At 44.9% G+C, this 26,262-nt stretch overlaps 1 protein-coding gene and 1 long non-coding RNA gene across 11 annotated transcripts in view; both read right to left on the minus strand.

Annotated features, from left to right (window-relative positions):
- Nucleotides 1–6,825, minus strand: part of TMEM135 (transmembrane protein 135) — a 166,869-nt gene extending 160,044 nt beyond the window's left edge. The window contains exon 1 of one of the 3 annotated variants that reach the window (XM_085216411.1): nt 6,474–6,825. In XM_085216411.1, coding sequence (XP_085072537.1) covers nt 6,474–6,773 — 300 coding nt within the window. In that variant the 5' untranslated portion in view covers nt 6,774–6,825. The remainder of the gene's footprint in view (nt 1–6,473) is intronic. The other 2 variants (XM_085216409.1, XM_085216410.1) reach the window with 2 other exon arrangements.
- Nucleotides 6,826–10,262: 3,437 nt separating this feature from the next.
- On the minus strand, nt 10,263–26,256 carry LOC104909409 (uncharacterized). 8 transcript variants are annotated; one of them, XR_014881142.1, is made up of 6 exons: nt 25,980–26,256; nt 25,631–25,892; nt 24,829–24,900; nt 23,554–23,748; nt 17,857–18,006; nt 10,263–14,958 (listed from the first exon to the last, which is right to left on the minus strand). It is a non-coding gene; the product is annotated as an uncharacterized LOC104909409 (long non-coding RNA). The 8 variants fall into 8 exon arrangements; XR_014881139.1 differs by having other exon boundaries at nt 23,554–23,656; nt 25,631–26,256; XR_014881138.1 differs by having other exon boundaries at nt 23,573–23,748; nt 25,631–26,256.
- Between the last annotated feature and the right edge of the window lie 6 nt (nt 26,257–26,262).

The raw sequence follows: 26,262 nt of genomic DNA on the forward strand, positions 1-26,262 counted from the left end.
ACAGCTCTCCCTATGAGATATCACACGTGAAGCAGGGTTGGAGAGAGGCAGGGCCGATGGGCACCAGCTGCCCTAAGGCTGGGCTGTGGCCCTATCCCATAGGGTGTAGGTACAGTCAGGAAAATTACACATCAGGCTGTAAAAGGAAGGAGGGAGCCTGGCTTAAATTAAGCAGGGATGGATGGCCAGGTCAGGAGAATGATAAGGGGAAGGACAAAAACAACTCTGCCATCTCACAAGCAAGAAGTCAGAAGAATTAGCTTTACTGCAAAGTAGAGATCAAACCATTTTTACCTTATGAAAGGAAATGTTACTATCACATCTGGTTACACCATTTCATATTATTGATTAAACATTTCCAACTACTGGAACATGCACCATCAAACAACACATGTGAAAAACATTCAACCCCTCAGGAAACAGAGGACTTTGCTCTGACACGTGTAATGAATGGCAGGCTTCCCACGTGAAATCAATGGGAACCAAGGCCAAGACAACTCAGACCTGATAATGCAGCCACTCACAGCTGGACCCTTCATCCTTCTCCCCAGCCTGATACAAGCTAACAGAGCTCTTGGAGCAGGTCCAGAGGAGAGCACTAAGACGATCAGAGGGCTGGAGCACCTCTCCTATGAGGAAAGGTTGAAGGAACTGGGATTGTCTAGCTTGGAGAATAGAAGGCTCTGAGGAGACTCATTGTGGCCATCCAATAATTGAAGGGAGCATGTAAACAGGAGGGGGAACGGCTGTTTACGGGGGTGGATAGTGATAGGACAAGGGGGAATGGTTTTAAACTGAGACATGGAAGGTTTAGGTTAGATATTAGGGGGAAGTTTTTCACTCAGAGGGTGGTGACACACTGGAACAGGTTGCCCAAGGAGGCTGTGGATGCCCCATCCCTGGAGGCATTCAAGGTCAGGCTGGATGTGGCTCTGGGCAGCCTGCTCTGGTGGTTGGTGACCCTGCACATAGCAGGGGGTTGAAACTGGATGATCTTTGTAGTCCTTTTCAACCCAGGCCATTCTAATCATGACCTCATTTTCTTCTCCTAATCCTAATTTCTGGGAAAAGCCTGAATTCTTCAATTTTGAACACACAATGTTACATCTCCAATTTATTATTTTTTTTTTTCTTTATCTAATCTTAAGGAGACTTGGAGGTAAAGCATACCAACTCATGATGAAGGTCTTTAGCAAAATTTCCTTAGAAGATCAAGGCAGACAGTTTAAAACAAGTCTATATTTATAGGTGGTTGCTTTGTTGATTTTTTGTTTGTTTGTTTTTTAAGATTGGAGCAATTTTTAACTTTTTCCCTTACCTACTTTCATCTGGGAGCCTCAATAAATGCTGTAACTACTGACAACAAGGCTTCAGAACCTTCCTGGCGAGTTACGAATCAATGAAGTTCAGTACCTGTTACATCTTACTCTTCTGGAGTTACTAAGTTTCTCTTCTGTTGCACAGCATAGTAGTAATGGCCTCAAGTAGCAACAGTGGAGGTTCAGGTTGGATATTAGGGAAAAAATTCAGCTCAGAAAGAGCAGGGAGGTATTGGAGCAGGCTGCCCAGGGAGGTGATGGAGTTAATATCCCTGAAAATGTTCACATAATATAGAGATGTAGCACTGAGGGACATGGTTAGTGCGCATGGTGGAGATGGGTCAGTGGTTGGACTGGATGATCTTAGTGGTCTTTTCCAACCTTAGTGATTCAATGGTTCAAAATAAGGACTGAAGAGAAACATCACATCCTGGCCAGCTGATCAGGACAGCTTACAGAAGATGCAGGTTTATATTGTACAGGCTAAGTAAAGCTTGGATCTAAAGAGTTCCCCTAAAAGTTCACCTGGACATCCTGTTTTTCAGCCAACACATGGAAGGCATCTCTCTTTTTTGGGAAAGGCATGAGCTCCTAAAATACAAGATCACAACTGAGAGCAGCTGCTACAATCAATTGGTTGAATTTGGAGCTGTACATCCAGGCTGGATGTGGCTCTGGGCAGCCTGGTCTGGTGGTTGGTGACTCTGCCCGTGGCAGAGGTTGAAACTACATGATCTTTGAGATCCTTTTCCACCCAAGCCATTCTATGATCCTATGATCCAAAGAAAGCAAAGCTCTCAGAAGAGCTACACAAAGGAACGCTTCACTTGTGAAATACAAGCAGTCTTAATTACAAAACAAGCATTCCTGCCAGCCACTTTATATCCAAAATGTTAGCGAGACCAAATACCCATCATAACCTCTGAATTCTTCAGGTTGCCACCTTCTTACCCTCTCATTCTGTCTGCACACAGCAGCCTGACTCAAGTGGTCTCTAATCCTAAAGCCTCACCGGTTATTTTCATGATGTTTCAGAGGATTAGTGGCTCAAAAAATAAAAATTAACTTAACTCTGAACGCATAATAAAATGTCAAAATATCACCTATGAACTCAGGACTTGATGACTTAGACTTTTTGCATGAACGAAATACCATTCCAGAGGAATCTGCAGCTCACATCAACCCATCAAGGTGTTTAAAAGTGACCTTTATATCCAAACGTGGCTCCATTTGAGCCAAAGTTCAGACACATAAGGAGCAGTTGGACATGGCTGACATTTTTCAAGAAGGTATTTCAGGTTGCTCAGGCATTCAGGTATCTCTGGATCTAAAAGGTTCTACAAGTTACATGGGTGCTTCCAACCAAACAAAGCCACCAGCCAGATGTACATCTCCACCCAAATACCACATTACTGTGCAGTGTATGAATCCATTCTCCTAAAGGATACTATCACTTAATGAAGAACTGATATAAATAATAGCTAAGCCTTCATTAATTAAAGAATGATACAGACACAAATGGTTCTGTAGGTGCGTTGCTGATGGATAGATAGGTAAAGAGACAGGTAAGCAGCAGTGTTTACACACACAAACTGCAACCCTACACACAACATAAACCCACATTGTCTTCTGATCTCTTCTGGAGAGTGGCCAAATCCACAGTACTTGGAGCAGCAGTGCTCACTCAGATGTCCTGAAAACGTAGTGTACAGAACTTATCCAACTACTCAGCCCCTAAAAAACATCACCACAATTACGAATACTTCCTTTGCATAAATAATTGTTAAAGAAAAGAAAAAATTAACAAGAACAACACATGGAAAACTATTTTAGCATCACTTTCCTCGTAGAAACAACCCTAAAAAAGTTCAAGTGTTGAAAATGAAAAGCATAAACTCTGTCAACTCAGAGGTATTACAGCATTCTAACCAAGAATGTAAAGAACCATAACACACAACAGCAGCTCTTACATGCTTTCACCACAGAATTCTCTTAAACAAAATTCTCATACAACTCAACTCCCATTTATTTTAATGGCAGTACAATTAACTGCACGTTGTGAAACACATACATAGCTTATCAGTGATAATGAATTACTTGAGTACATTATGGAATCTTCTTTAGAACACCAAAACCATTTTTGAGGTTGTAGTGAAGCAATACAAATATTTCAAATAACACTCCACCTACCTTCCCTGCATCGTTCATCACCAGAGGGCCGACCCCCTGCAGCAGCAGGACCCATTTTCCCTAATATTCCCTTTGCTACTGATGCATTTGAAGCAGCCCTTCCTGCAGACCTTGACATCCCTTGCCAGATTAACACCCGTTGAGCCTTAGCTCATATCAACCCTCCCAGAGAGGGAGAATCTTCCCTTCTTTTTGCCTTTCCCTCAAACACCCTCCCTATTACTAAAGCTTTTCATGCTGACCCAAGCACCTAGAAAACAAATAAAGGACCACTCGATCGCTGGCTACATCTACAAATTACTTTATGGTTACTAAGTATACTCTCAGAGAGGGACATTTCCATTTAGATACAAAATCTTCTTCTGCTAAAGCAATCAACTAGTAACTAAGGTGAAAACAACCTTGGTCAAAGTATGATCTAAAGATTATTTTGCCAAGTAAAAATACAGAAGCTCTGTTATATACTAACAAGAACAACAACAACCACCACTGAACAGCAGCATTTTGAAGCAAACTCCTCCTAGCTATGCACTGAAAGTTACACATCAAACAGCAGTATCACGTAAATTAGGTTCCATCAGTCTCTCAACAACAGAAGAGCACCCAAACTTTTAAGAGATGTAGGGTGTAGATGTTATGAGTTTGGACTCTGGACTGTAACTGTCCCTAACTACATGTCCTTCTCTCCCAGAACGACCTCTGGCAATGTCTTCTCATCCATTCATACTGATTCATTTCCACACAAGCTTTTGAGAGCAAACTCTTTCATCTGCTTGCCTTAGTTATTTACATGTGGCAACAGAAGGAACAAACAAGCAGAACAGAACTGGAACTTCTTGATGCTGTGCTGTTAGACTGGGACTAAGCAGTACCAGTAACACTCCGAACATCCACTGACAGGACTACAAAGATAAAGCAATTTGAATTCACACTACCACGTGAATCTAAATGTAGGACAGAATGTTTGTGCTGTGCAACCACGATATTTCACTTACAAATAGAAGGTTTTCAAATACAGCTTTAAGCCCAACAAAGAATTACTTCAGGGATGACTCTTAATTCAGCAGTGCTCTTTTCCTGCCAAGCTACTTAATGTGCAAGGCTTCTCCTTCACCCTCCACAGTCCCTACTGCACCCTTTCAGTTTTCACCTGCTGCTGGTTCTGGTGCTCATCAAAACCCTCCTAAGTAGCCAATTCAACTCATTAATGCAGCTGAAAATTCAGCCTAGCTACAGGCAGGAGACAAACCTCTTTTGGGTTAGTGAATGAATTATCATAGCTCTTCTTGAGCAGATTCGAAGTCCAAGACCATACAGTACATTTACACATCTGTGAGCAAAGGAAGGCAAATTTTTCCTCTCTCTTTAGGTAGCAACAAGATTTTAGAACAACTGAGGTTTAGGAGAGCTTTTCTCCAAACCCACTGTTGCAGGAAATGTAACATAGGTACGAGCAGGAACCTACTTATCAGGTTTGGCTGCTGGAGAACTTTGATTTAACTACAGAGCTCTTTAAGCTGCTTTATCTTTAGCCTGCCTGGATAACCACTGGATGGATAACCACTACATAGCTAAATTCAGGTCTGTTCTCTGCTGCTTACAAGTACTCATTCCCCTGCATGGCAAACTGCTTCAGGAAATTGACTCGGAGGAAAAATTCCTGAAGTAAGGTGGGGAGGTGGAGAAGAGGACATGTTCTTGGTATTGGCTTCCTGTTCCAGCCCAGCTTACACTCACATAAACAGTGGCAACTTCTGTTTGTGCCAGTTCAGCCTGAAAACACTGACGGCCAGACATGACAACTATTTAAGACCACAGTACTACCAAACAGCCATTAAGTTTCCTTAGCATGTCATTTGATGCTCTCACAAATGGGAGCTTAAAGTAAAACGCCAGGACTGCAGTGGTTCCACTCTTTGCCTTCTATTTTATGTCTTGATATCTTTACAACACCAGCATTGGCACAGAGCAGGAGAAAGGAGAGGTTTAGGTTGGATATCAGGAAAAACTTCTTTTAGTAAAGAGTTGATAAGCACTGGAATAAGCTGCCCAGGGAGGTGGTTGAGTTACCATCCCTGGATTTGTTTAAAAACCGTTTGGATGTGGTGCACAGGGACATGATTTAGCAGAGGGCTGTTAGAGTTAGGGTAGTACGGTTAGGTTGTGGTTGGACTCCATGATCTTTAAGGTCTTTTCCAACCTGTGCTATTTTATGATTCTATGACTCAGTGACTTGTTTTACTTTGCTTCAGATTCCACTTGTAGCCAGCTCACTGCTCAGCCCTGTGAGCACCGTTAGAGCCAGAACGCGGAGGTGGGGACAGCAAAATACCTGCAGCGCTTTCAGCTTAGATCAGCTTTCAGGATATGTTTACTCATATGGATGCAAACAGATGCCAACTCCTCTACCTACACCCTAACTTGCTGGACACAAGCCAGCCACAATGGAGATGATATAACTGAGCCTAATTGCACGCTCAAACCAAAATACCTCACCTGTAGGATACTCTCTGACTACTTCAGCTCCTCTAAGCCTTAATATATTCCTTCAGCCACCAGGCAGTGGAACCTCTTTGATCCTAAGGCACTGATTAACCACGATTCCATCCCCAAGGTGCCACCAACAGCACCACACACGTGGTACACTTACTGCTTCCAAAGACATAACACTAACCTGCTGGGCACACTGTTGTTCTCTATTTCAAGCCTGACCACTCCAGGAAATGCTGAAAATAGCACACCCAGCGTCCTCCTCCTCACCCAGCTCACCATCCCACAGCGGTTATTACCACCACCCCACGCCATCTCCTCCCCAGAACGCTCCGCTATGCCCTTCACCCTCACACCTCTCACCCCACAGAGCCCACCGTGACACCCCTCACCCTCACACCCTTCCCAAACACCTTCTCCTCCCCCCTTCCCCCGTAACCCAAGCTTCCCCCGCCCACCCCGACCACCACCCACCAGGTACAGAGTGCCGTAGATGCGGAGGGATTCGGCCAGAGCACCCTGCGTCACATGCAGGACGGCGACGGAGCAGCGCGGGTGCCAGGTGTGCCCGATCTCGTAGCAGTTGTGGGGGATGGATTTGCTCAGCGCCGCCATCTTGCCGCGCGCGAGCGGATGAAGGGAGGTGGGGGGGGGGGAGGACCGCGCGCGCGCGCGCGCCCGCCGCGTCACCGCCGATGCGGGAGAAAGGTCGCGCGGGGCGCTACCGGCGGCGGGGTTACTCGCGGGCAACCGCGGCCGCTTCCCCCCCCCCATTCCCAGCCGGGCTCGCGTGAGCCCCGCAGCCAATCCGCGGCGCCGGGGGGCGGGGGTAGGGCTGGTGGCTGTTGAGCTTGGAGGCGGGTTGGGAACCGACGGCGGCGGGGTGTGGGAAGTTAGTAAGCTAAGGAGGGGGATCGCAAACTCTGGGGATGGGTCAAGAATTGATTTATTGATGGGGGAGGGGGAGTTTAAATGGATGTTGGGGTAAGGGAACTGTACATAGGTGAAAGCTTGCAAACCACCGAGGGGATGGAGTTGCTGCAAAATGGGCGACTGCAAAACGGTGGAAGGTGGCAAACTGGGGAGTGGGAATTGGAAATAGATGGGCGTTGCGAATAAGGATGGATCGGGGGTATTGCAAACCGATGGGGGCGTTGCAAACCGAAGAGAGGTTGTAAATAATAGGGTAGAAGGGTTGCAGACTGAGGAGGAGAATTGCAGATAGATGGGGGAGTTGCAAATCGGAGGGGTGGGGGGCATTGCAAACCGATGGGGAGTTGCACACTGGGGAGGGGGATCACAAATAGATGGAGGGGTTGCAAATAAGGAGGGGGTTGCAATCAAGTGAAAGGGGCTGCAAACTGGAGAGGTGGATGGCAAAGCTAGGGAGTTGCAAATCGGGGGGGGGGTGTGCTGTCCTGGGAGTGCTGGGAGGAGCCTCACTGCTGGGAGCATCTGCACCTGAGTGCATCAGTGTCTGGGAAAGCGAATGGGGGGGGAGGGGGGAGGGAACATCTGAGATCTGGGTTTGCTTAAAGCTTTGGGGTCCCTGCAGCCCTCTGCAGTGTGAGTTAGGCTACAGAATCCTCGGGGGCAGGGGTGGTTCTGCAGACAGGTCAGCTGCAGCCCTGGCATGTGGCCCAGCTTGCAGTGCTGGCTGTTTGTGGGCCCAACGTGCTGGGATGTCCTGTGGTGTCTCTGTGAAGTTTGTGAACAGTCCGTGCTGGGTACAGGGTGTACAGTGGCTGAGTGAGGAGTTGTGTGAAGCTTGGCTGACAGATATGGCCTAGTAGGGCCAGATCATAGAACCATATAATATCCCAAGCGGGAATGGGCCCACAAGAATCACTGAGTGCAACTCCTAGATCCACATAGCACCATCCAAAACCAAACCCAATGTCTGAGAGCACTGTCCCAACGCTCCCTGAGCTCCGGCAGCTCGGGGCTGTGCCCATTGCCCTTGGCAGGCTGTTCCATGTCCATCACCCTCTGGTGCAGACCCTTTCCCTCACCCCCAGCTGCCCTTCCCCTGTCACAGCTCCATGCCGTTCCCTCGGCCCTGTCGCTGTCACACAGAGCAGAGCTCAGCGCTGCCCTCCACTCCCTGTGAGGAGCTGCAGCCGCCATCAGGCCTCCCCTCAGCCTGCTCTGCTCTGGGCTGAGCACACTATGGACCTCAGTTGCACTCCTCCCAGGAAGCCTCCTATTGGTGCGAGACCATATCTTCCCAGCAAATTGCTCCAAAAGTAATGCTTCATATGTAATTACTTGGAAACTTGCATCCACAAGTGTCGAAGAGCACAGTACCACTGTTTGATAGAGCAAATTTTCAGCTACAGAACACTGTTTTTCAATATGGTCACCAGCATTAGCTGTGCATTTTCACCAGTGAAACTGAATCACCACCTTCATCCTGCTGGTCACACTTCTCTTGATGCAACCCAGGATACAGTTGACCTACTGGGCTGCAAGTGCACATTGTAGGCTCACGTTGACTCTTTCATCAATTGACACTCCTAAATCCTTCTCCTCAGGGCTGCTCTCAAGCTATTCTCCACATAACCTGTACCTGTTCTTCAGATTGCTCCAGGTGCAGGACCTTGCACTTGGCCTGTCTGAACTTCATGAGGTTGGCATGGGCCCACCTCTCCAGCCTGTCCAGGTTCCTCTGGATAGCATTCCTTCCCTCTAGTATGTCATCTGCACCACTCAGCTTTGTGTCATCTGCAAACTTGATGAGGGTGCACTTGATCCCACTGTCCATGTTGCCTACAAGGGTGTTGAAAAACACTAGTCCCAATACTGATCTCTGTGGAACACCACTCGTCACCGGTCTCCACTTGGACATTGAGCCACTGACTGTAACTCTCTGAGTGTGACCATCCAGCTAACTCCTTATCCAGTGAGTGGTCCATCCACCAAATCAATTTTTCTCTAACATGGCAACCAGGATGTTATGTGGGACAATGTCCAGGTAGATGGTGTCATGCTGTAACTCCATCATAAAAGGCCACCAAGTTTGTCAAGCATGACCTGCCCTTGGTGAAGCCATGTTGGTTACTACTGATCTCCTCATCTTTATTTTCCATATGCCTTAGTAGGGCCTTCAGGAGGATCTGCTCCAAGATCTTGCCAGGCACAGAGGTGAGACTATCTGTCCTGTAGTTCCCTGGATCTTCATTTTTTTTCCCCTCTGAAAATGGGGGTTAAGTTTCCCCTTTTCCAGTCAGTGGAAACCAGACTGCCATGACCTTTCAAATATGATGGTTAGAGGCTTGGCAATTTCATCCTCCAGTTCCCTTGTGGAGGGATTCAGTTCCACACCTTTGCTTCATATGCCCTTCCATGTAAGACACCATTTTGTCAGACTGCCCCACTGCTGCCATCTGTCACACAGCAACAAAACATAACGGAATACTTGGAATACTTGTGGGAACGTTCAACCTCTACTGCCATCCCACTAACATTCGCCTCTGACATCGTGGGCCAACGCAGTAAAATAGGAGATGTTGCTTTCAGAGCAGAACTTGGAGCAGCTCTGCAGGTCTTGTGGTTCAGTGACCAGTGCATCACTTCTTGCTTCTGCAGTGCTCTGATTAAAGAACTGTTTGCAGGCAGAAATGGCAGTTGTTGCCTAAGATATGGATTTGCCCAGCTCAGCTTAGGAAAACACCTCCTGATAAAGGAAAACCCAGCCTCGTTCACATGTGCAGCAGCTCTGCTTGGACCTGAGCAGGAGGTTTGGGATCTCTGCCAACTCTGGCTGTGCACTAATGAAGTCAGCAGCACAGCACTGACTTTGCTCCAGGCTCTGTTCCATTGGGTTGCAGTCCTCTATTCTGGGAAGCCCTAGAGGTGAAGTAGCATGGGAAAAGCCTAACAGCCCATCCCAGGCTGGGCTGTCCTGGGAGCTCAGACTTAGTTGGAACAGGGACAACAGCGTCTTGGAAAAGAAGAGACTCACTTCAATTCAAAAAGCATTGAGGACCTTTACTTTTACCTCCTTATGTTCTTGGGGCTTTCAGGAGCTCTCCTGGCCATATGGACAAGGCTGCACCCTGGAAAATATCAGGCTGCATCAATAAAGCTACTTAAATGCATGCCAGGGATTGGTCCCTTGGTGTGAGGCTGGGTGATGTGGCTCAGGACTTGCCTTGTAATAAATATCTGGGTGTCCCGGAGAGTGTTTCTTTGAGTAGTCCTAAAACTGTGAGCTAATTGCTAAGCAACGTAAATGACGGGAGAACTGAGTGCTCTGAGTGCTCAGCTTATTCCAGGTCCTCATTCATTCAGCAGTGTCAGATATACCAGGACATCTGGGTTGAAGTTTACACAGTCAAAAATGTCAGATGCATGTAAGCCTCATTAAACGACAGCTACGATATCCCAATTTCTGTGCCTTCTGCCAGACAGGTGAGCGATGTAGCAGCATCCCACTGCCCTGGACTCTTCTAGCTGAATACATCCATTTGCAGCTGAGCTGACAGAATGCAACTTTCAAGCATTAGCTGGGCCAGACTCCTACTTTTGTCTCTCAGGCTTTGGCATGACCCCTTTCTTATTGGACAGCACCACAGCTCTACAGCTCACATATACTGATGCTAACTGGCATACAGATGTCTCAGGTGGCAAGGCTGCATGCAGAAAAGCACTGTCCACCTTTCCAGATTTCTGAGGGTCTCACTGTCTGAGAACATTATCTACTAATATCTTCAGTGTCTAACAAATCTGCTATCTGCAAGGGAAATTAGAGATCTCAGCCCTGACAGTAGATGGAGGCGTGAAGAATTCTACTTGCCCTCACAGTGAGTCACCATAGAATCATAGAATTGTTTGAGCTGGAAGAGACTCTTAAAGATCATCTGGTCCAACTCCCCTGCAATGAACAGGGACACCTACAGCTCAATCAAGTGCTTATAGCCCCATCCAACATGACCTTGAGTATCTCCAGGGACAGGGCATCCACCACATTTATGGGCAACCTGTGCCAGTGCTTTGCTACCTTATTGGAAAAAATTTCTTCCTTATATCCAACCTACATCTCCCCTCTTTTAGTTTGAAGCTGTTTCCCCTTATCCTATCCCCACAGACCCTGCTACATAGTCTGTCTCCTTCTTTCTCACAGCCCCATTTAGATACTGTAAAGCTGTTCTCCATTCTCCCTGCAGCTTTCTTTTCTTCAGGCTGGGATAGCCCCAGTTCCATCCCTTGGATCATTTTTTATGCACTCCAACAGCTCTATGTCTCTCCTGTATTGAGGACTCCACTAATCTGGACGCAGTGCTCCAGGTGAGGTCTCATAGAGCAGAGCAGAGGGGCAGGATCACCACCCTCGCCCTGCTGGTCAGTGTTAGGAGGTGGTCTGGATCAGAACCTATTACAGATAGGTAATCAGCCAAAAAATAAAAAAAATAAAAAAGGAACCAAAGAAATAAGCAGGGAACTTCACATCACAGGAGGCTTCACATTCCAAGTGCAGAAGAATCTGGGAAATCTTCCTTCTAAACATTTTTACACATCACAACAATCTGGAACCATTTTGATTTGGAAGCAGTGCACAGTTTTTCCCTCTCTCCTCTCTCATAGTGCTTTCCAACTTGTTGCTTTTTTTGCCATATATTTGTTTGCTCCCTTGGGACAGGTGATCCAGCTTTTCCCTGCTGCTTGTGCAGTTCTCAGTGCCTTCCTGAGCCATAAGCAACTCCTCTTATCCACCAGGAACTGCCCTCTCTAACAGAATAGGGCTTTGCAGCCACTTTTCTCATACTTCCACTCTTATGTGGAACTTCCACTCTTGTCCTTCTGCTTTTTCTCTTGCCATTTATGTGACTGTCTCATGCTTCCATTATAAAGTTCTGTTAAATCCTCACTGAAAATTACTGTGCTGCTATGAAAGTTGGGGAGTAAATGCATCTTTCAGCTCGGGTCAGTGCAGGTGAACAGAGACACTGACAGACACCTGCTTCCCTTGGTAAACTGCAGAGGATCTCAGAGACGTGGCTGTGCTGTGTGCTCTCTTAGGGCACTGTCAGAATATTGCCAGGAAATTTATAAAAAGTGAATTTCAGTAGAGAACTGAAGGCCTTTGAGATGGGTCTGGAGCATCATGCCATCAGCGGTATCTGGAAACAGCTTCACCGATCTCCATTTCTTCTCAAGATCTGGCCCAAGTGTAAGTGCAGGCTATAATTTGCTTTGTAGGCGTAAACCATAAGCTCACAACACAACCAAATTCCCTAAAGCTTGTCATGCTTGTCTAGAATGGCAGTGAGTGGCCATTCATTGAGCTGGCATTAGAATTACAGAATCATTAAAGTTGGAAAAGACCTCTAAGATCACCTAGTCCAACAATCAACCCATCCCCACCATGCCCACTGACCACATCCCTCAGTGCCACATCTCCATGGTTCTTGAATGCCTTCAGGGACGGTGACTGCACCATCTCCCTGGGCAGCCTGTGCCAGTGCCTCACCACTCTTTTGGAGAAGAAATTGTTCCTAATATCTAATCTGAAGATCCCCTGGTGCAACTTGAACCCATTACCTTTTGTTTTATCACTGTTACATGGGAGAAGAGGCCGACCCCCACCTCACCACAACGTCCTTTCAGGGAGCTGTGGAGAGCAATAAGGTCTCCTGCACCTCCTCTTCTGCAGACGGGACAATCCCAGTTCCCTCAGCCAGTCCCCATAAGATTCGTGCTCCAGACCACTCACATCTCAGCTGCCCTTCTCTGGACGTGCTCCAAGGCCTCAGTGTCTTTTCGAGGGGCCCAAAAACAAACACCGTACTCAAGGCACATCCTCCCCAGAGCTGAGTACAGAGGCCCTTTAAGAATCACTTTTCATCCTTGTTTTCCCAATGGTAAGCTTAAGCCATGTTGCATTATTTGAAGAAGGATTCTCTTTTGGCTTATAGTCCTGAATCCTACTTGCTCTTTTTTTCTTTTCTAGCAGGGAATAATCTCAACATCCCCTTGTGTTTGCTGATATTTCAAGGTAATAGAATTAACTGGAAGTTTTCCCATTTTCCAGATGTAATGATTTCCAAAATAAATATGGGAAGGGTTGTGGGATAATACCATGTGAACATTTTAATACACACAATAATGTGCTCCAGTTTATACAGATCTGGATTTTTTCCAGACATAAACGTTGAAGTCTTTCATAGAATCAAAGAATCATAGAATGACCTGGGCTGAAAAGCACCACAATGATCATCCAGTTTCAACCCCCCCTGCTATATGTAGAGTGGCCAACCACCAGACCAGGCTGCCCAGAGCCACATAGCAAAGATTACATCAAGAAATCAGAACCGTGGTGTTCACCACACTGATTCTGTAGGCTAAACCAAGAGATGACATACTGAGCTATATTCATGCTTCTCACTCCAGGAGAATTGTATTTCAATTGTGTTTTGTCTACGGTGCTGCCGTTCCTGGAAATGGTGATTTATTCTTTCTATATCAGGTGATAGAATTGGCTGAAGTGAGCCATGAAGGGCTAAACTGAGCCACTGGGATCACTACAGGAGGAATCAGAGGCAGTGGCACGTGGACACCAGCAGCAGCCCAGAATGGGAACTGGGACCCAAAGGAGCAGCTACTTCTCTGCTCATTTCCTGCTGTGAGAAAATTCTCACAGTAGTTTGGAAAGAATGCAAAATAACATCTTGCATACTCCAGGTTCCTCAACCTGCTTGAAACTCCCTCCAGCTGGGTAATAAAGGCTGTTTCTCTGTCTTCTTTCGACCAACATTCCTAAACCTCTGCAACAACCTACTTCTACTGTCAGCCTATGTCACTACTCCATCCAGATGGAAATAAAATCTTTTAGGGTGGAAAAATTGTGTGCTACCAAAACGTATGTCTGCCCATGCTCCCTGCAATCACAGTGCTGTCTCTGGAACTCACGTCCCCTTCCTCCCTCCGTGATGTTTCTCACATTCAGCAGTCAGGAAAGACCTGTCCTGCGCAGGTTCCACATCCTTCACCTCTTCATGCCAGTTGGGGGCAGCAGCCTTCAAACAAGCAGATGGTGCTCACCTTCCTATGGATATGAGTGGGAAGGAGAGAAGTAGAGTTCTGGGCCTCTTGAATGAGTTCTGAGATAAATCTGTTGTAGAGAAGTCTGACCTCAAGCAGGGCAGGTGCAAGCTGGGAGAAGCAACTGGTTGTTGGCTGTGCTCTTCAGCTCTGCAGATGTTACATCTTTCCCAAAGCAGGACAGAAAAGCAGAGAGGAATGAATGATGAAATCCTTTAGAAAAAATGTTGTTTCTCTGTCCCCTCAGCCATTCCCATCTTATATGAGGTTGTTACTACAACATTATTTATGCTTCAATCACAGGAATTTTTTCATAGTCATGAATTGCTTTGTGAAACTAAGAAAAGACTCAGAAGAAGCCATTTTTTCTCTGTTTGAAGTCCTAACACACTTTAAGTTTCTGTAATAAAACTGTCAGTCCATAAGGTTGGGCTGCTAAGACCACAGATAAAATGTAGTTATTTTAAAGCAACTGAGCTCCTTTGAAAAGCAATGACAGTTTCGAGGAACTCAGCACTATTGAAAAGACTTTCAATTTAAGCCTGAATTTTCCAGAGGAATAATGAACAGTAAATTTCACTGACTTAATTTTCAAATGCCCATGTTGAAATAGCCTTAGGAGTCTGATCACTCCTGCTGCCAGCTCTTAGACATCCCGGCAGTGAAATTCAATAGCTTAAGATGCAGATGCTGAATCACTGCATTTTGCAGGTCTGTGTTTCCCAGCAAAATGGCCGTGATTTTAGGTTACCATGCAAAGTTTGATAAACTGCATCATCCTTCAGCAGGACTCTGGATATCCAGTACTGTGAGCAGTTGCAAATGAAAGAAGCAGTGCTCCCATGATGACTCTTAGCTCTTTAAATAGCAGGATTAAGCAGGTAGATGTGGCTTTAGACATCCATGTTTGGACCTCCTGTCAAAGACAAAAGTGTTATAAAAATTGATTTGATGGGACTGCACGGCAGCTGATCATCACCAGCACACTTCTAGTTTCTCTCTGCTAGACTGAGCTTTAAATGTACATTAAAAAGAATTGAGAAGTTGAAATAAGCCAGTTATAACTCTCAAAAGAACTATTTTTAAACACAGAAGCATTCAAAGAACAAAACCTCCTTTTCAGCACTTCTGGCTCATTCATGGGGGCCATTTCTTACAGTTCTGCTAAATCAGTTGAGAAAGTCACCAAAGCATAGCAACATCACAGTGTTCCTATGAAAAAAGGAACCAAAGATCCTTGAGAAAACCCTGAATAGCGCAGAAAGCAAGAACAAATGTTTTATATACGTGGTATTGTTAAAACTCCCAAGTGGCATAAATATAATAAACAATAGTGAAGAATGGGATATTTCTGTTTGTTTCCACACACTTGAGATGACCTAACCTACCTCAGGCATGGTTCCACTTTGTGACTTGTGAGTTATTCGATCGTTCCAAACTTGTGAAAATAAACACTATTATTCTACTGTTCTACATTGTGCATTCTTTTGTTCTCTGTAAATAGACTGAGAACTATCAAATGAAAGTAAATCATAATGAAATACAAATCAAAATAAAGGCTGCAGATAAAAGAAAAACAGCACATTCAAAAAAAGATGTAATAAACACAAAAATAATGAAATGGTAGGCTCATCACTGAGCACCACTCCATGTGCTCCAGATGACTTTGTCAGCGTTTCATGGTTCAGTTCTGATCTCATTTACAGAGTTCTCCTGCAGAGACTTCTCCCATACTAACTCTAGAATAGATAGAAATCTAGCAGGGGGTTGGAACTTGATGATCCTTAGGGTCCCTTCCAACCCAAGCCATTCTATGATTCAAAGATTCTATGAATTTCAGGTTAGAATTTTCAAAGAACCCTTGAGAGCTGCTCAGATCACAACCCAGTTTACAATGGGCTGGACACCTAACTTGGTGCCTCTTAATAAATTCCCCTCCTAAAGTAACAGGCTTTTTTTCAGGTTGTTCCAATACTGTCTTCCAGATAGTTTTCAGCATTTTGCATAGTTGTAAATAAAGGCTGTGGTGTCACCCCGGTATCTGAGTTTCCAGCCAGAAGACATGAACTTGAGTATAAATTCTTTCTTAGGAATGGTTCTGCTTTTTGAGGTTAGCTAAGCCCCAAAATCCACCCATGCCTCTGCGTAGCAGTAATGTCTGAAAGTCATGTTTTGTAGATAACATTATATCAAATTTGTGCACATCGTATTAAGAATCACTGTTGTTCATAGGGCTTTCACCACTCACTGGGAGAGTTCCTTTCACAGCCTGATGTATGTTACTGTCAGAAGGCTTCTCTTGACATTTTTATAGTGTTTTGTAGCATTGGAAAACATTGAAGATAGGGAGAAGTAAACTTACTTACTGCCAGATTTCTGCATACATGTGCATATGCTCGTGCATGGAGATGAGGTAACTGGCCAAATGTGCTATCATTTTACGTTCCTCTCCCACACCAAGAAAGCACCTTCCTTTTACATTCTCTTTACTGAATATAAAATATTTGTTCTTTATGTTTTGAGAAGAAGAAATGTGATTTTATACAGATCTCGCTTTCTCAAAAACCCAGATGGGGGAAGTCAATATAGCTTTGGATGGGATAATACGCTGCCTCTAATAACACGACACTAAGGATGGTCCATGGGTGAAGTCTCAGTACCACACAGGAGCATTAACTCAAATGCTTTATAGAAGTTCCCTCATACCAGAACTTCAGCAAACTTTACAAAGATAATGATAATTATTCAAGAAGTTATACCTCCTCCCAGCACTCCCACCCCCATTGAACTGCATTCATCACTGTTCTGGAAGGACAACTGTACACAGTAACAGACAGTGAGGGATGATGGGGGAACATTTTAAGTAAACAAAATAGCTCATTTTGAAATACAGTTTTCACTATTGTGTGAAGGAGCTATAATTGTTAATGGTCAAAAAAATATTTATAGCACAGCTCACCAAAAGCTGAAAGTCTCAACATAAATTTTCTTTTATGCCCTGCATCATTTTGTTCTAGCTGAAGGAAAATAAGATCTCCCCCAGGGCCATCTCTTACAGTACTACTTTTTAGGAGGACTTTTGAAAGTTCCCTTTTCCTATGTGTCTGTTTCGAAAACAATTTCTTGAAATGCTGTCTGTTTGCTCTCTGAAATCATGGACTTGTGACCCAGTTCATCCTTTCAAAATTCTGAGGCTGGATTGGCTGCCCTCTATGTGCAAGTCTCATAGCAAGCCTTAATGGCATTGTAATGACTCTAGTTAGCCTGAAATTAAGACATTTTTTAATCCTGCAGTGATGCATTGTACCCCCAAGGGTTCTTCCATTAATAATTCCTTAGTCTATACTTTCTTATTACAGTTAAGCCTGTGTTAATTCCTCTTTGCTTTACACAGCTACCCGAGCAGCTAAGGAATGAGTCAGACATCCAGTGAGATGACATCCTCACACAGGAGGTGGTGATGCACTGGAACAGGTTGCCCAAGGAAGCTGTGGATGCCCCATCTCTGGAGACATTCAAGGCCAGGCTGGATGTGGCTCTGGGCAGCCTGGTCTGGTGGTTGGAGACCCTGCACATAGGAGGGAGGTTGAAACTAGATGATCATTGTGTCCTTTTCAACCCAGGCCATTCTATGATTCTATGATTCTATGAACCTAAGCATTTCTGATAGTCAGGCAGAGTGGAGCACTTGCAGTGCAGCCTCGATAGCTCTGAACTGGACTCTCAAGCACCTTCTCTTTCTGTCTTGACTACACAGGATTCAACGGCAAACTAACCTTCCAAAAAAAAAAAAAACAACACAGATTAAACTCACCCTTAGTTGCACATCTATCAGGTGCATAGGAAGAAGGGGCAGCACAGAGAGCATCACTGGTCTTTTCAGTGGCTGTCCTCTATCATGATGGCCTTGGTGTTGTGGCAATGTACACCCTCCAGAAATTCTCCTCGATGTTTCACCTATGGCCTGAAATTTCCATATTTGGGGAATAATTGGCTTTAGATTTTCTTGGGGAACATTTGGGTTAAAGAGCAGTTTCCATAGATTTTTTTTTTAATGCACATTTTTCAGGAGTTTTATTTTTATATTTTTCATAGTTCCCCAAGGATATATGTACAGTGTCAGCAATAATGAATGGCATGAACTTTTACCATATGGAACTGAAATATCATGGTATTCTAGTTTTCATGGTAATTTGGCCCCATGGAAGTCTCTCTGAGGAATAAAAATGCCTGAGAAAAACAGAATTCACATAAACTATCATTATTTTCTAATTTCATCTATCTGTCTACGGGGAATTAGATGAATTGTCAGCCTCCAAATATAAATAATACTGCCCAAGAACGAAAGATCACTATATCCTCAAATGCTTCATCCAGTAATAACAAAAATAAGATTCCGCGTTTGTTCCACTGATAACAAAACCTTTGTGCAGTGCTAGAATACCAGAGTGATCAGCACTGTAGAAAAGGTTAAGGGTGCGGCTCCTTGACAGTCGAAGCCAATCTAAGCTAATCTGTTTTCTTTTGTGGTCACACCACCCGTCCTCGTCATCATATTCATTTCAATCTGTTCTGTTCGTTTTTTGACAATTAAACCTGCACCTACACTGCCAAGGAGGCAGAGGAACAGCAGAAATGCACGTGGGACAGGGCGGGTCAGGAGGAATGATATTTCAGGTCAGAAAATGGTCATGGAAATGGTGCTTTGGACAAAGAACTGCTTGTGGAGACAGATGTGATTTGTAGGTCTCAATTGCTTTGCACCTACACAGGCAAGGAATACAAGGTAAATATAAAATGGCAGCAAAGCCTTCCAGACAAGAATGAATGCCATTATTTGTGCTATTTTGTAAGTCCTTGAGTGTGTATAACAGCAATCCATACGGTTAATTTTCCAACTTGGGTAGAAATTAGCAAATCTGTTTGCCGAAAACTTGCCAAACCAGTCCTTCTCATAGCCTGGAATGAAGTTTATGTTTGTCTTTACTCATATAGGAATAGGTAGAGAAAGATGTGAATGTCATATAGAAATGGTTTACAGAAGAGAAGCTCTGTTTGTGTGAAGAGGGATAAACTGTACTGGAAGAGGGAACAGAATAAAGCAAATACCTCCTGCCACGACATTCATGCTAAAGACTATCTGTATAAACATATCAGCAAAAAAATAACATGCTTGAATGAAATAACTATACCGACTCTCAAACTGGGAGTATACTGTGACCATTTGAAAAGAAAACAGCCAAAAATTAGAAGAATTACAGGGGAAACTGGGGTTTGGAACTAATTAGCACTCAGACCTATATTTTAGATGGCCCACAAAGTGAAGAATATTGCCACTGTAAACCAGGCTGTTCCGCCAGAGCTGGAAGAGCCACGTATTTCTGCCTGGCAAAACCCCTCTGCCATTTTAGCAGGACCTGAATGCAGCTATGTGTGTAACGTGGTGCCCCTTAGCTGGCATGTGAGCTGCTCTTCGTGAGCATCCAGACAACAGGCATTATCAGACAGCCTGCAGAGTTGCATCCATCTGCCCTTTGTGTATTCACAAACTCTACGAAAGCAGCACAAATCTCACTAACTTCAACTCCTGGCAGATGTCAAATTTCTTTCCCAGGAGGATGACCCACTGCCTGCCTAACATAACACAAAGAAGGTTTTTTTCCAGCCATGCCTTGCAAGCCAGTACTTGCTGTTATGTAATTAAACACAGCGTATCGGCTCACACAGGCTTTTTAACAGGAAAAAAAAGAAGATATTTCAAGATTTGTGGCGAGATTCATCAGCATGCTTCACAGCTCTGTGCTGCTCCAGTGACACAGAACAACCTCATGCCTGCAGTAAGCGATTCATTACAGCAGCTTGTTGCTGTACCGCCGGGGCAGCGCAGAACAGCTGAAGCGTATCAGCAAATCTGCCTCCTGAGCTCCTCTTCTGAGGGCTGTGTATCTCAGCATAACTTAATTTCTGAAGTCTACTTACATATGAGAAGGACGTACAACCAGCCTAGCTTATGGAGAGCAAATATAGCAGAAATGACCTCTGCTGCTGCTAGAGTTAAAGCACAAGGGGACGCAGAGAGATTTAGTAGGAAAGATGACGCTGCAAAAAGGAAACTAAGCCATATTTATAAAGCAAGACTCGTGACCTCCCAGAGAAATAGAACTCGGTCTGTCGTTTTCCACCATGGTTAAATAATGCTTTGTGAACGATCAGTCTATTATTTCCAAAGAATCAGACTAATTCGCTATTGCGAAATGAAATGTCTTCAAACAAGGCAAAAAAGTGCATTCCTCATTCAGGACTGCACTCTGCACTTGCCAAATCTGAAGTTATAAAACCAAGCTGTGTTGGAGTTATCTGACCATGAAAAAGGCCTCTGAGCCATTTTCTGAGAAGAAAACCATTTATCATTTTCCATAAAATAAAATAAAATAAAAATCTGTTGGGCCAAGATCAAGTGTGGGAAATTTCAGGCCAAAATGCAAATCCCTGAGCACTGCAAACACAAACATGAGCAGCAGTTCAAACTGAAAGCCTGTTAGGGACACAACAGCACGGATTCCAAAGTTCAGGCTGAATTCTGCTTCCCCAATGGGTCAAGACACAGTCAGTGGATTTTCCCAAAAAGAACAGATTTTGTTGAAATTTGACATACTGCAACTCTGCATCAAAGCTTTCCTGGGAAGTTTGGTCAAATCAGAGAATCATAGAATGGCCTGGGTTGAAAAGGACCACAATGATTACCTAGTTTCAACCTCCCTGCTATGTGCAGGGTCACCAACAACTAGACCCGGCTGTCCAGAGCCACATCCAGCCTGGCCTGAGGCTGTTCGTGTTGGATGGTTTTGTATTTCAGCACAGTGGAGCTACACTCTGGAAAAAAAAAAAAAGAAAAAAAAAGTTTCTGTCATATCGGATCCTGAAAATATCTTTGCCAAATAAATGCTGGTTTGCTCTGTTAATCTGGCAGAGGACATACTGGCTCCATCACAAGAGGATGGCCAGCAGGGACAGGGAGGTGATTGTCCCTCTCTACTCTGCTCTTGTGAGGCCCCATCTAAAGTACTGCATGTAGGTCTGGGGCTCCCAATACAGGAAAGACAGAGAGCTGTTGGAGTGGGTACAGAGGAGGGCCACTAAGATGATCAGAGGGCTGAAGCATCTCTATTATGAAGACAGGCTGAGGGAGCTGGGCTTGTTCAGCCTGGGGAAACAAAGGCTGCAGGATGACCTCATTGCAGCCTTTCGGTACCTAAAGGGAGCCTACAAACAGGAGGGGAATCAACTCTTTGAAAGGGTTGATAACTGCAGGACGAGGGAAAATGGTTTTAAGTTGAGGGAGGGAAGATTTAGGTTGGATGTCAGGGGGAAGTTCTTTACAGAGAGAGTGGTGAGGTGCTGGAACAGCTGCACAGAGAGGCTGTGGATGCCTCGTCAAGGTGTTCAAGGACAGACTGGATGGGACCCTGGGCAGCCTGGTCTAGTATTGAATGGGGAGATTGGTGGCCCTGCCTGTGGTGGGGGGATGGAGCCTCATGATCCTTGAGGTCCCTTCCAACCCATTCGGTGATTTTATGATGATTCTATACATGAATCCTTCATTATCAGAGGAAAGGGCTCTGGGAAAACTGTTAAAAATAAAATATTGTGCATATTCTTAAGCCAAGAAAGACAAATACTTGCATGACAAATACTAGGATGCAGATGAAGTGACATGTACATGAAAACCTGTCATCTTAAGAAAGTTATGGCCAGCTTTGCTCTTGGTGCCGCATTATAGGGTGTGTGTGATACACCTGTGCCTCCTAGATTTCCACCCACACAAATAACTTGATATATTCTCTAGCGTTGGCACCCATTTTGATGACAGCTAAATGCAAATGGTTTCTTGAAATGGTGCATATTAAACAGCGCTGAAATTTCCTGTTTACAGTGCTGTGAAAACAAAGTCTGAGGTCTCTGTGCAGACTGAGTTAACATTATTGACTTTCAGGGGTCATGGAGCAATTATTGACCCATGCTGGCATGCAAGGAATTACACATGTGAATTCAGATATTGTATGGATGTGTCACAGCTCAGTACCTTAAAGGAGGCTACAGCCATGTCGAAACAGAGACATGCTTCCTGCTTTAAAAGGTCAGCCTCTCAAAGTACAGAATAACAAGCATAGTAACTAGGAATCAACTGTAAAGATTTTACTAGATTCCAGAAAAGCCATTATGAAAGCAATCTGCCTTGATTTAAAAAATTTAGCTAAATGTATCGGTGGAAAATTAAAGAAAATACCTTTAATAACATCGTTAAAACTATAAAGTTAAGAAAAAAACATCAGTGATAAACAGGAGAAAGAAGACATTGAGTTGAATGAAAACAAACACAAAAGGAATTAAAAGAATGTTATAAAATAAGCAAAAAGAGAAAATTAATGGACAGGTAGTCAAAGACGATGGAGTTTTATGTAAACCAAGACAAAGCCACAAATGGTACTGTTATGTTACAAGATGGAAGTTGTGGAACTGTCAATAAACAATGCAAGTGACAAATGTCCAACAGATATTTGGCTGAGTTTTGGAAAACATACATGGGATAAGTTAGAACTGACTAATAGTGATAGATGCAAGCTTATGGTTTCAGTAGTACTATAAGGAGATGTCCCAGAACAGCTCTAGGATTTGCACATGTTTAAAAACCTGCCAGTTTTGCTCACTTGCATCTAAGAACTTTGTCAGAAATCTGTGGGATGGCAACGTCAATTCCCTCTGTGTCCCAGGAGTGGCCATTAGCCAGCCACCATTAGACATCTCCAAGTGACCCTGCACTTCTGGGCTAGCTTTTAAAATGAAATTCACCTGACCATCTAAATTTGATTAAGGAAATCACATCCCAGTGTGGTATCCACACTTGAAAAGAAATTGAGAGGGTGCCTGAGTTTCCTCAGGTCTGCCCACAAGCAGTCGTGGCTTTTGGTGTGAGGCTGTGGTCTGAAGGGCAGATAGCATCCTTGAATGTACAAGCAGGCTGATCTCGTGTAGGAATGAAGACCTGCATGTCTGACATGAGTCTTGTTTCTACTGGAGAGCCAAACCACACTCTAACACCAGCGTTCAGGAAAACACTGATGCCTTGAAAATATTCAGTTATGAATCTTCTCAGACCTCCTGCTGCAAGAATCTGAGATATACCGGAGACATTCTATGACAAAGAAATACGCTCACAGCTTAAGTAAATATGCAAAAAAATACATAAAAACTTCAGAGGAAAATTACAACAACAGAAATACAATAACAGACTATAAGTAATATTTTATATTCATGTAATTCCTATAATGTGAGTTGCCCCCTGCAGTTGTTTGCTTGTCTTAGCTGACTCTAAAGGGACGAAAAGTCAGGCTCAAATCTCACTCCTTTAAAATCAAAAGCATGGTTAAAGCTTTGCAAAAGACACTTTGCAGTAAGAAGCTCGGGAAGTTCAATCCATTTTGCTTACTGCAAAGGCCAAAGAGTGACTTACTTGGTCTGACATTACTCACGGGGATGATCTTGGGAATGGCTTCTCACCCTGGGCACTAGAGATCCAACAAAAGTCTGAGGCTGGAAGCAGGAGATAACTCAAACTAGAAACCAGATACAATTATTGGCAGCCACAATAAATAGGGAGCTTCTTAGCAGCTGATTCTTTAATGAAGGCAACCTCAAAATCAGATTCCTTAAAATAAACAAATAAATAAATAAATAAAGATATATTGCAATTCAAATAACAAACAAGGAAATAACACAGCTTGGGCTGTGCAGGACTCAGGCCAGAATGTCACAACTGCCCAGTAATCTTAGAATCTCTACACCAACTATCCCAGAGGTTTCTTACTTTGATCTGTTTCAAGAAGCTATTATGCACATGCTTATCGTGGTGACATTTAATCACTGTTAATATATGCACAAGGTTCAAAGCAGTGTAATTACCATTTTTTCCAACTCAGACCTCTGCTATGATTTGCCAGTGTTCTTGTTTTGAAAACTAATTCCCATTATCTAAAAGACTCTCCAAAGCAAACATGGCAGTGTAGCACTTCCTAATATTTATTTTTGTGTTCTCAAAGAAAAAGCAATAGTGGTAATTTTTTTTTTTTTTGGGGGGGGGGGGGGGGTAGTGCTCTTTTTCTAAGAGACACTTGTATCTCACTGCAGCTCTAACATGTCCTCCTGTCCCTTCCACTGAGTCAAAGGACCGGGTCCATTGGCAGAGGGCTTTGCTGAATGTGCAACAGGCAATTTGTTTCCTGGAAATCAGGCAAAGCTCTGCTCTGGTCTACCCCACTACAATGCCTAATTGCCATGGCAGTCTGCAAATGCAAAGAGTTTTCATATCTTTGGGCCAGGCTGGATGGGGCTCTGAACAACCTGAGCTAGCTGTAGGTGTCCCTCCCCAACAGGGGAGTTGGACTGGATGACCTTTGAAGGTCCCTTCCAGATCAAATGATACTAAGAAAAAGATTCATAGCCTTTAGGTCGCCATGATCCTCCTCCCTCCAATCTCCTTACCTACAGAATTTAGACCACAACTTCTCCCATGGGAGGCTTTGCCTTCTGCTTTTGTGTGTTAGCCTGTATGGAATGCCTAGTGCCCATTCCCTGTCTGATTTAGATCACGCTTTCGGTGGGGCTGGGAACAGCTCAGTGGACATTTGCAGTACACTGTGTGCATTCACAGCACTATCACCAACCAAGATTAGCAGCTGAGCACTGCTAGTCACAGAAGGCAATGCTTATGAGTAAATACGGCCCTCACCAGATACGGGCTGAGCTGCTGACTGCACTGCAGGCTCCTTGCACGACCTTGGGACCACAGCACCGTCTGCCCCTGTGTTAAAAAAGTTAAGATAATATAATTTGTCTGCCTCACAAGGGTTTATAAGGCCGCAGTCACTTTATTGGAGCTAAGCATCGGGGTGATGAGGGCTATGTAAATACCTGTGCTCATGAAACATCCATTAAAACACTATCTCTAGCACTTGAGGAAGAAGATCAGTCAGTGTCATGGCCATGCACAGATGGACACACAGCTCTGTCACAGAGCACCCACACGTGTCCCACAGTGCATGCACAGCGACACGCACCTAGCCAGAGGTCATTTAACCAGGGCTCTACAAACATTTTCCAAGTGCTTTACAAACAATTCTTTAATAGATGACATATTTTTGCTAAAGGCACAACCAGCTCTACCAGATTTCATTACAGGTGTAAATTATGTGGAGCGCAAGCCACATTTGTCTGCTCTTAATCCATCCTCCCGCTGACACTCCACAGTTCAATCCCACAGCCCTTTTCTCTCATCATTCATGAGTGCTACATCCAAACGTATTTATGAGATTTACACAAATACCATGAGCTACTGATAGCTTGCTGCCCACGAAGGATCGCCATGACCCAAGTGGACTCCACCACTTTCCTGGGTAGCTTGTTCCAATGCATTACCGCTCTTTAGAAGAAGAAATGTTTCCTAATATCCAACCTGAACCTCCTCTGGCACAACTTGAGGCCATTCCTGCTCAGCCTATTGCTGTTACCTGGGAGAAGAGGCCAACACTCACCTTGCTGCAACCTCCTGTCAGGGAGTTTTAGAGTGCGATAAGGTGTCCCCTGAGCCTCCTCTTCTCCAAATCAAACAATCCCAGTTCCCTCAGCCACTCCCCATTAGGCTTGTGCTCTGGACCAAGCTGCGGATGCCTCATCTCTGGAGGTGCTCAAGCCAAGATGACTGGACCCTGGGAAGCCTGAGCAGGTGGGTGGTAACCAGCCCATGGTAGGGGTTGGAACTGGATGGGCTCTAAGGTCCCTTCCAACTCTGTGACTCTATGAAGTGAATATATGAAAGAGGGAAGGCAGCACCTAGAAAACTGCCCCGGCTCTGCCCACAGCCTGAGGAAGGCTCGGCCTTACCCTGCCCCTGGGCAGCCGTGCCCTCGGGGGGCCCTTTCGGCCGGCAGTGCTGCGTGGGAGCGGGCCTCGCGCCTCGGCCTGGCGGGGACGCGCGGTGAGGACAGCAGGCACACCGCCCCGGAGAGCGGGAGGCAGCGAACGAGCGCCTGGCGTTGACAGCGGGCGCTGCCGGCAGCGGGGCGCTTCCCCGGCACCGCGGGGCGCGTCCTCGGGGCGGCGGCGCTGGGAGGAGGAGGCGGCGGCGGCTCGGGGAGGCAACGTCCCTCCCCTGGGCAGTTTCTTG

The sequence above is a fragment of the Meleagris gallopavo genome, chromosome 1, assembly GCF_905368555.1.
Source record: "Meleagris gallopavo chromosome 1, MGAL_WU_HG_1.1, whole genome shotgun sequence".
Classification (NCBI taxonomy): domain Eukaryota; kingdom Metazoa; phylum Chordata; class Aves; order Galliformes; family Phasianidae; genus Meleagris; species Meleagris gallopavo.